The 11,625-nt window shown below is 37.2% G+C and overlaps 1 protein-coding gene across 1 annotated transcript; it reads left to right on the top strand.

The window, feature by feature from the left end:
* The first annotated feature begins 2,133 nt into the window (after positions 1–2,133).
* On the top strand, positions 2,134–3,959 carry LOC136236064 (glycolipid transfer protein 3). The gene is given in 7 exon segments (XM_066026173.1): positions 2,134–2,293; positions 2,383–2,438; positions 2,587–2,703; positions 2,706–2,722; positions 2,808–2,943; positions 3,023–3,166; positions 3,918–3,959. Coding segments are annotated over 7 exon segments (672 nt in total).
* The last annotated feature ends 7,666 nt before the right edge of the window (positions 3,960–11,625 follow it).

The raw sequence follows: 11,625 nt of genomic DNA on the forward strand, positions 1-11,625 counted from the left end.
TAACAAAGCACATTCACTCCTAAAGTGGTTGGTTAGGAGAGATTGTGCCAATAATCCGGTACCAATTTTGAATCGGATGAGTAATCTTGGTGTGCACCATGGGACACGTCCAGACCTTTTGGGATGGACGTGTCCCACGGTGCACACCAAGATTACTCGTCCGCTTCAAAATTGGTACCGGATTATTGGCACAATCTCTCCTAACTAACCATTTCAGGAGTGAATGTGTCAATCTTGAGGGAAGTTCATCCCTATACATGAAGGAAAGTTATCTCCCCTGCAGCCCAGTACACCGCCTTCCAGAAAGGGATGTTACGTATTCAACCACCTTCAGAAAAAATTAATCGTGTTAAGCAGCGAAAAAGACGATTTTGGCTTCACGAAATGAAGATTAGCGAAGCATGCGAATGTAAATGTGCAGGGAAAGTGGTGATTTTACTTCGCTAATCGATTTTTTCGCGAGGTATGCGAGGTCTGAAACGTGACGATCTACATCGCAAATCGATGCTTTCGCGAAGTCTGCGAGGTCTGAAACGTGACGATCTATTCGCAGACTTCGCGAACTAATCGATTCGCGAGGTAGGTCCACACGTTTCAGACTCTTTCTCTTCACAGATCTTCATGAAATCATCGATTCACGAAGTAGATCGTCACTTTCCAGACTCTTTCTCTTCACAAATCTTCGTGAAACCATCGATTCACGAAGTGTATTCATGAAAAAACGCAGAAAAAACAACAGATACTTACATTTTTTGCCCATTTCACCCCCAAAAGCGACAATAACAATATGATAACATGGGAAAAACGAAGGAAATAATGTAGAATAACCATTTCTAACATGGTAACAAGAAGAAAGAAATCAAGTAACAAACAGGAAGATGAAGAACCATGGCTTCGTTTTCTAGGGTTAGGAAGTTGCAGAATCAAGAGATGAAGAGAGGAAAAAAAGAAAGGAAGAAAGGAAGATCAAAAGTCTTGAAATCATTAATGCAGGAGCCAATTTTTCGCGTAACCAAGGAGATAGGGGGAGCGACCGTTCGCGAGTGGTGGGAAGTGGGAAGGTTAGGGGTATTATGGGAAAGTCACACAAAATCAGTCTAGATATGTAGTAGGTTGAGTAAATTGGTTAAATATGTAAATGGGCTTCCAATTTGATCCAGTTTTGTAAATTTTCCGTGAATCAAGTCTCCTAATAAAAAAGGGTTCAAAATATATTTAATTGGTCCATGTGTTCTGAAAGTTATGTATTTCAATCTAGTCTAATATGAAGGTCCTCCTTACTTCACACTAGATCTGTTCACGAGCCCATTAGCCCGCCCAAGCCTGTTTTTTATGGGTTGGGTTTGGACATGCATATTTAACATTTAGCCCGATCCAACCCGAGCTTGCAAAAGCCCAAACTTAAAATGGATTGGGTTTGAGATTTATTTCAAACCCCAAGTCTAGTCTGGCCCGACCCGAGATATAAAATAATTCTATATAATTTAATTACATTTAATATTTTATTTATATTTACAATATTAGTTTTAATTATTCAATTTTCACGCCCTTATTATATGAAATTTATACATCCTTAGTAGTATTACAATATAATATTAGCTTTTAAATTAGAGTAGATTGGTTTTTTTTTATGGTAAGTGGATTGATTTTTGTAAAACAAAATTACGTGCTTGCAAACGCTTTTTATGGTAAGTGGATTAGTTTATAAATATATGTTGTTACATTTTTCTTATTTATAACAATACTTTAATATGTGAATTTTTATTATTTATAATAATAATTTAATTTTAAGTTAGATTAAGAAACTTTTAATATAAAGTTATTGGGTGGATATGTCTTACATGGAACAAATATGAATATAATAATTATCTGATGTAATATGAAAATTTGAAATTGTAAACTTAAATTGTGTTCAGTACCAGACATATTATATTTTTACCCAATTAGCTTGGGAAATTTTAGTATATATGCACTTGATAGAACTTCTTAAAGTATAAAATTGACCTGCAAGTTTATTGGATAAATTAGGTCATTTCCTCTCTTAGTATCCCTAATAGATCTCTAATATATATATAAATTATTATTTTGATTAATATATACAGAGAGAGTGAGAAAGAAGGAGTAAGGTTGGAGATGAAGAGAACAAGGGAAATGGATAGAAGTTCAGAGATAAAATCAGCAATTGAAGAAGTGCCTTTGATGATCCAACTGAAAAAGAATGGTGCTGATGAAGCTCATTATATACCCACAAGGCAATTTTTATATATCTGCAATTTGGTCATTCAAGTTCTTGGTTAGTTCATCTTTTTATGTATATATTTTTATTTTCTGATTCAGGATGTATGAACTTGAATTTCTGGGTTTATATTTGTTTTTATGAAGATAAGATTGGCCCAACCATGGCTGTTTTAAGACAAGACATCAACCAGAATGTAGAGGTATAAATATTAAGAATTATCATTGTATATTATTGAGTTTGAATAAAATGATGACATAAATACCCTCTTGATGTTGATTATTTTGGAGGAGTATATAAGGTCATTTGTGTAATTTGTTGGTAATATTAGATTGTTTGTTTGTGAACAGAGGTTACATAAGCAATGTGATAGTGATCCTGTAGTGTATTCAAACATTGTTGAGATAGTGAAGAAAGAGGCGGATCAAGGAATTGAAAGAAAGGGTAACAGCTCTAGTAAAGCCATTGTTTTGTTTGGCTCACCAGGTAACATTCAAATGAAAGTCCCTTTATTGGTTATTACACCACTATTCTGTCTTTTTCTCAACACATAATATTATGGTATTCTCAGGTCATTGGACTTCACAGTTGCTTTATTAAAAAGATTAGTGAAAGATCCTGATCAGGAAATGGAGCAAATTGTGGAAGATTCTTATAATATTAGTTTGAAGTCATGGCATGGATGGATTTCTTCCGCTGCTTTTAGAGTATTTCATTATTTACTACTTTTACTATATCTTTTATATATATAGAAAGAAGTAGCTAAAAGATGGTTGGTGTTTGCAGGTGGGTCTGAAATTAATTCCTGATAGAAAAACCTTCATTACTCTCCTTAAGCCTAAAGATGAAGAGAATGACAAACTTATTGCGGACATGGGAACTCTGGTTGATCTTTTGCTGCCTCTTTTACAAGAGATTCACTCTATTCTGGTAACCCAATCTCTCTTTCTATTTCCACAATTTCTATCGTAATACATTCAACTAATAATAATAAAAAAAGGGGATGCATAGTCCTCAAATACACTAAGAGTATACTCGACTTCATCTCTTTCTAGTGATATTTTGACACGATTTATATATATATATATATAGGCTTACCACACTAACAACTTGAGCCAGACAAAGATGAATACACACCATAACATGCATCATGCTACTAATCCCATTACAATAAGGGACACACACCATGTACTTTTCTTATTCTTCTTCAGATTATGGTGACATCGAATAAGAGAGCTTAAAATGAGATGTCAATGAAGTGGACATGAATTCTGCATTCCTCATGCTAAATATTTCAAGGAATTTCTCAATATACATTTTTTGGTCAAGATATAACTTACCAGGTGCTTGTCCTTGACAATTTTCATTCCCAAAATTATCTTGGCTCCAACTAAGTCTTTCATTTCCAAATCACCCGGATTTTTTAAGCATACAAATTTCATATTTATCTTTACAAGCTATGAGCATATCTTCAACATGTAAGAACAAATAGATGAAGGAATCTCCAACATTCCTTAGATTAATACAACTATTATAAGGTGATCTTGAGCAACCATATAACAACATGAAAGAATCAAACCTCTTGTACCATTACCTCATCAACTTCTTTAGCCAGATACTTTTTCAATAAGAATACATAATATTCCTTTCTTTAAATAGCAAACCCCTTCTATTATTGCAGATATTTGGTCCTCCAACTCTCAATGCAAGAAATTTGTATTGACATCAAATTTCTCCAACTCCAAGTCATTCATAGCAACAAGAGCCAATAAAGCACAAATTATTATGTGCTTTATTACACATGAAAAAATTTCATGGAAATCAACTCTATTAACTTCAATGAACAACCCACAAACCTTGCCTTGTGGCGTGTCTACTCTATATAAAGAATACATTTTTCTTCTTATACACTTATTTGTAGCCAACTATCTTCTCGACTTGGGTGCCAGATCTAGATTCCACATATGCCATTCCAATGAAAGGATTCAATTTATTCTTCCATAGCCATAACCATTTGTCATAATCAATTAACTCGATAGCCTTATTATAAGAACTTGGATCGCCACTAACTTCACCTTACTGGTGGATATATCTATCTTCTCGGTATGTTCTTAGAAATAGATACAAATATTTGTTGCACCAGAGACCCAGATCCCAAGTGACTCGACTCATTAGTATCAAGTTCCCTAAATTCTGGTGTGTTGGGTGACGTTTCACGAGGTGAGGGAGACCCCTCTAACTCAACTGATTCATCAGTTCTTTCACAATGACCTGTATCGCTAGAATCAAAACCTTCCTATTTCGGTGTATCATAACTGACTCATCAAATTTTACATCCTAACTTATTACAATCTTCTTTAAAATACGACATCAAATTCTATAGCCCTTAACCCCAGAACCATGGCTAGTAAATATGCATTTCCTTACTTTATGTTTTAATTTATGGGCATCATTGACATGCATGTATGTTGGACAATGAAGGACTTTTAAATTAGAATAATCACAAGATTTTCCACACCATACAACTTCCGGTGTATTCATGCCATAGGATGCATGTGGGGATCGATTCATAAGATATCAAGTCGTATCAACAATTGTAGCCTAAGACATATTCTCTAAACCAACATTAGATAGAATACACCACGCTCTCTCGATGATTGTCATATCACGTGTTTAACAACACCATTTTGTTATGAGTGGCAAGTGCATGTGTGGTGCCTGATTATTCCCGCATTCTCACAAAATTGATTTGATTCTTGAGAAATAAATTCAAGACTAGTGTCAGTCTTAAGACATTTTGTTTATCTGACAATTTGTTTCTCATAGTGTTCCATAGTTTGAATATTTCAAGCACATCATTCTTATTTGTAAAAAATACCAATTTTTTTCTAGAATAATCATCAATAAAGGTTAACATGTACCTTGCACCACCAATGGATGGCTCTCTTGATTGATGTTGAAACACCTTTTCACACGATTTTGATTTGACAAAATTATTTAAGTTAATCCCATGATTAAGACAATTAAATTTATATGCTTTGATTTAATTATACTAATAAGTTTGTTCAATGTTGAATATAATTATAAATGAGAACAGAAATATTAAGTAAGACATGATGAAGTCAGCATGAGACATAGCACAAGCTGAGTAGAAGTGTAACTCAACATTATAGAAGAAAAGTCTTCTTCAGAACAAATGCTTGAAGACGAAGCTGCCCGAAGACGCTGAGTAGAATGGTACTCAGTCTGCGACATAAATAAAGAACAAAGGCAACGTCAATAAAGTCAAGCTGAGTGTTCATCTGGACAGCGCGAATGATCCGTTTACTAAAAGACAAGATCCGACATGAGTCTGCGCCAATACAGAAGCTTTGGAATTATGCAAGGAGATAGTTTCGAGAGGCATGGGTCAAATGACGCTTGGCTAAAAGACGAAACTGGCGCTAGAAGATGAAACCTGGCGGAAGAAGACAAGCCTGATGCCTGCTAAATTCAGACGACAGGATTGGCCTGCAAGATTGTATGCTGACCAGTGAATGACGCAAGAAGACCGTTTGAATTCAATGGATACATCCGAATTCAAATGATTGAAGCCTCAGAATTCACTATAAAAGGACAAGTTCATCTCTTGGATCCTTTGCCGAAAAACAAAAGAGAAAAGCATACATACAAGCACATACCAACAAGAAAAAGCAAATACTTACACCCAAATCCTATTTCTATGTAAAAGTCTAGATTGAATTTGTATTCATCTAAAGTGTTCTTCATCTAGAAAGAGCAAATTTGTATCAACTGTAAAGATTGAGAGAGTAGTGTTGAGTACTCGGTTTTAGTACTCAGCGGTAGAAAGAATCTGAGTGTTTGGTTATAGCGCTCAGTAGGAGTTGAGTAGACGAATAGAGGATGGTACTCTTGCATACTCAATTGCTTGTAAAACGGTTTGTGCTCTACCTTTAAAGAGCTCAGTATTGGATTGAAAAAGCCTGGAAGGATTCTAGGGACTGGATGTAGGCGGTGAAGCCGAACCAGGATAAGTCTGCTAAGTAATTTCTAACTCTTTCTCTCAATATATATATATATATATATATATATATATATATATATATATATATATATGTATGTGTTGTTTGCTTAAATTACTTAGGATATAAATCGTATAAGCTGACACTGAGTAATCAGAGTGCTGAGTTGGAAGCTGAGCTTAAGTGTTAATTCCTAACTCACAAGTGAAACAGTTCTAGTCAGCCTCTGACTAAAGCTGTCTTGCATCTGGCTCGGCCTTGCTGACCAAAACTGAGTAAAGTAATTTAAAGAATTAAATTAAGTCAGCATAATTAAGCGAAAAAGTTACATTAGTTCCTAACCCCCCCTTGGAACTAATTACATGGGACCAACAAGTGGTATCAGAGCGCAGTAGCTCACTACTCAAAGATAAAACTATCTTGAGCTGATCCCTATAAATGGCTGAGAACAGCACTCGTTTCCTTCCTGGAAATCAAACAACACAGATACTCCCTGATGGATTATCTATTAGTCGGCCTCCCTTGTTCTTCGGATCAAATTATACATTTTGGAAGAATAGGATGAAAAACTTTATTCAGGCTACAAACATGAGTGCGTGGCTTGCAATAGTTCAAGGCCCATATGTGCCTTACAAAACGGTAGACAACGAGAAAGTTGTTAAGAGTGAAACTGAGTGGTCAGAGGATGACCTTAGAAAACTACAAAATAATGCTTCGGCTATCAATATGCTTCACTGTGCGTTAGATGATGCAGAGTACAACAAAATTTTAGGTTGTGAGTCAGCACAGGAAATATGGAAGAAGCTGGAAGTGACCTATGAAGGTACCAACAAGGTCAATGAATCAAAGGTGAATCAACACATGAGACTATACGAGCTGTTCGAAATGAATGACAATGAAGACATCTCTGAAATGAACGCTAGATTCACCAACATCATAAATGAGCTAAAAAGACTCGGCAAGAACTTCACAGAAGAAGAGCAGGTGAAGAAAATCTTGAGAAGTCTACCCAAGAGCTGGCAAGCTAAAAAGATAGTTGTGGAAGAAGCTCAGGACCTGACCACATACAAGTCTGATGATGAGCTCATAGGATCTCTGCTGACCCACGAGATCTCCATGAAAATTTTTGAAGCTAAAGAAAAGTCAGAAGACAAGAAGCAAAAATCACTTGTCATGAAAGCTGACTCAACAGAAGCTGACTCATCAGAAGCTGACTCATCAGATGATGAGGAGATGACCATATTTACGAGAAAGATGAAGAAGCTGTTTAGAAAGAACGACAAGAACAGCAAAAGGCCCTTCAGAAGAAGCGACAAATACAAAGCTGAGCCTAGTGACAGCAGATACAAAAAGGACAGCTCGAAGCCTGTCACATGTTTTGAATGTCATCAAACTGGGCATATTAAATCAAGCTATCCCACTCTGAAGAAAGAAAAGAAAGGCAGCAGAAAAGCAATGGTGGCAACATGGAGTGACAGCGATCAGTTAACCTCATCAGAAGCTGATGCCACGGAGTCAGCAAACATATGTTTTATGGCTGATGAATCTGCTGACCAATGCCGATCTGAGCAAGCTGACCTCTCAGATGAATCTGACCAAGAGGAACACTCCAATGAGGTAACATCTCTTCTCTTGCTTAGAAATGAAATGGTTAACGCCTTGAGTGATCTATATACACTGACTAAAAAGTGTAACAAGAAAATAAAGGCACTCCGCAGGCGATGTGATGAGATTGAAGAGGTCAAACTAAGTGACCTCCGACATCTCCTCCAAGACAACACCAGGCAAGATGAAAATCTGAAAATCATGCATGGTTTTGTCTCGGAATTCCAATCAGACTCTAAGAAGCTGAGAAAGGACATCACAACTATACAGAACCAGCTGAGCACATCGGCTAAGAAAAGGTTTTATCCCAATGCTGAGTATCAAGGTACTGGTCAGCATCAACAGTACACTCAGCAGAACAGTCAGTGTGACTGTTGCGAAAAAAGAGTACATACTATAAAAGTGTGTTGGTATGCTCAGCACCATCATGCTGACCAAAAGAGGAAATACCCTCAAAGGGTAACCTTTTGTGACTTCTGTGGTAAAGATGGCCACACCATAAATGTATGCCGTCACAAAATAAAATATGATGCATCACCTGTTTATGCTAACCAACGAGGACCCAAAAAGAATTGGGTACCTAAAGATGAATAGTTTAAAATGCAGGTGAGCCTGAGGTGCGCGGAGAAGTCAAAGCTTTGGTATATTGACAGCGCATGCTCGAGGCATATGACTGGTGATGAAACTCAATTCATCACACTTGAGCGTAAACGAGGTGGAAATGTAAGCTTCGGAGACAACAAAAAGGGTAAGATAGTAGGTGCAGGTACTATCGGAGGAAACCCTACTATTGAGTCAGTCTCCTTAGTCAGGGGTCTCAAATATAACCAATTGAGCGTGGCTCAGCTGTGTGAAAGCAGTAGAAAGGTTGTATTTGATGCCACTGAGTGTCGGATACTCGAGGGAAAAACAAACGATTTGATTTTAACTGCCCCTCGTGTTGACAATGTGTACATGTTAAATTTAGAAAAGAATTTTTCGAAAAACATATGCTTAGTGTCAAAGGAAGATAATTCCTGGCTATGGCATAGGAGACTTGGTCATGTAAGCATGGACCTCCTTGCCAAATTAGCAAGAAAGCAATTAGTTGAAGGTTTGCCCAAACTCAGATTTGAGAAAGATCAATTATGCAATGCTTGTTAGCAAGGTAAACAAACCAAAAAGTATTTTCAAAGTAAAAATATTGTCTCAACCAAGCGTCCAATGGAATTACTACACTTGGATCTTTTCGGACCTGTCCAGCCACTCAGCTTGGGTAGTAAGAAATTTTCCTTAGTCATTGTAGACGATTTCTCTCGGTACACTTGGATCATCTTGCTGAGTAGCAAGGATGAAGCTTTTGAGACGTTCTCCACACTGATAAAAAAAACTTGAAAATGACAAAGATTTAAAACTAACTCACATCCGTAGTGATAATGGTGGAGAATTCAAAAACCAACAGTTTGATGAATTCTGTGAAGTCAGCGGCATTGACCACAACTTTTCTGCTCCTGGAACTCCTCAACAAAATGGGATAGTTGAGAGGAAGAACAGAACATTAGTTGAAATAGCTAGGACAATGCTGAGTGAGAATAGGCTTCCAAAGTATTTCTGGGTTGAAGCTGTCAACACAGCATGCTATATACTCAATAGGGCTTTAGTTAGACATATCCTTAAGAAAACCCCTTATGAACTTTGGAAAGGATGAAAGCCCAACATTGGATACTTTCGCGCTTTTGGTTGTAAATGTTTTATACTCAATACGAAAGACAACCTTGCCAAATTTGATTCTAAAGCTGACGAAGCGATCTTTCTAGGGTACTCAACTAACAGTAAAGCATATAGGGTATTCAATAAACGAACTCAAGTCGTAGAAGAGTCTGTCCATATCGAGTTTGATGAAACTGACCCTGCAGGTAAATCAAGTCAGTCTGCCGAAGATGACCCAGGCTCAGCTTCCGCTGACCAAAATGGAGCTGCTGAGTCATTACCTCACGGACTGACCACAGGTAAAAGCTAACCCAAAATTATCTTTGCTGACCAATCTAAAACTACAGAGATTGTTGAAACACCTGCTCCTGACAACTCAACACTACCCAAAGAGATCAAAATTCCAAGAGGACATTTAGAGAAGTCTATTCTTGATGCTGCTGAGAACAACCTGATGATAAGAAATCAACTCAGGAGATATCTTAGCAATGTTGTGTTCGTCTCAGTCCATAAACCAAAGAATTTTACCGAAGCTGAGCACGACGAATTCTGGATCAATGCTATGCAAGAAGAGCTTGATCAATTCAAGAGAAATGAGGTATGGGATTTAGTACCAAAACCTAAGAATCAAAAGACTATAGGAACTAAGTAGGTCTTTAGAAATAAGCTAGACGAGCAAGGCAATGTAGTCAGGAACAAAGCCCGACTTATAGCTCAAGGCTATAGTCAGCAAGAAGGCATTAACTACGGTGAGACCTTTGCTCCAGTTGCTAGGTTAGAGGCTATACGAATATTATGTGCATATGCTAGTTTCATGAATTTCAAACTATATCAAATGGATGCCAAGAGTGCATTTCTTAATGGATTTATAAACGAAGAGGTATATGTTAGTTAGCCTCCAGGGTTTGAAGATTCAAAATTTCCAAACCACGTTTATAAACTGAAAAAGGCCCTGTACGGCCTAAAACAAGCACCACGTGCTTGGTACGAAAGGTTGACCAGTTTCCTGCTGACCAGGAACTATGTCAGAGGTAAAGCTGACACAACCTTGTTCATTAAGAAAAAGGGTAAAGATACCCTACTGGCACAAATTTATGTAGATGATATAATCTTTGGTGCTACTAATGAATCAATGTGCAAAGAATTTTGTAAACAGATGCAACCTGAGTTCGAGATGTCAATGATGGGAGAACTCAACTTCTTCCTTGGACTTCAAATTAAGCAAGGGAAGAACGACATCTTCATTAGTCAGTCTAAGTATGCCAAAGAAATATTGAAGAAATTCGATATGGAAGAATGTAAGCCCATATCTACCTCAATGGGTACTGACACTATGCTTTGCGCTGACGAGAAAGGTAAGTCAGTAGATAGTAAGTTATATCGAGGTATGATTGGCTCTCTACTTTATCTAACTGCTAGTAGGCCTGATATTCAGTACTCAGTATGTTATTGCGCAAGATATCAAGCTGACCCTAGAGAATCTCACTATGTAGCTGTAAAAAGAATTTTTAGATATTTGCAGAACTCAGTTAATGCAGGTTTATGGTATCCAAATACAAATGACTTCATACTCATTAGATACACTGACGCTGAATATGGACGAGATAAGCTAGAGCGTAAGAGTACTTCAGGAGGATGTCACTTCTTTGGAAGCTGTCTAGTATCTTGGTTCAGCAAGAAACAATCGTCAGTGGCCCTGTCAACAACTTAAGCTGAGTATATTGCTGCTGGAAGCTGTGTGGCCCAGGTCCTATGGATCAAGCAACAGCTGGAAGATTATGGAGTACAAACTGAAACTATTGAAGTCAAATGCGACAACAAGAGTGCCATTGACTTATCCAAAAATCCAATCCAACATAGCAGGATGAAGCATGTCAGCATTCGACATCACTTCATTAGAGACCATGTACTCAAGGGTGAGATCAAGCTGACCTACATACCAACCGATGAACAGCTTGTGGATATCTTCACGAAGCCTTTGGCTCGTGAGCAATTTAACATACTTAGGGAAGCTATCAGTATGTCTAATCCTCTTTAATAAAATTCTATGTTGAGTGATTATCATGCTGAGTG

This window comes from Euphorbia lathyris, chromosome 7 (assembly GCF_963576675.1).
Source record: "Euphorbia lathyris chromosome 7, ddEupLath1.1, whole genome shotgun sequence".
NCBI lineage: Eukaryota > Viridiplantae > Streptophyta > Magnoliopsida > Malpighiales > Euphorbiaceae > Euphorbia > Euphorbia lathyris.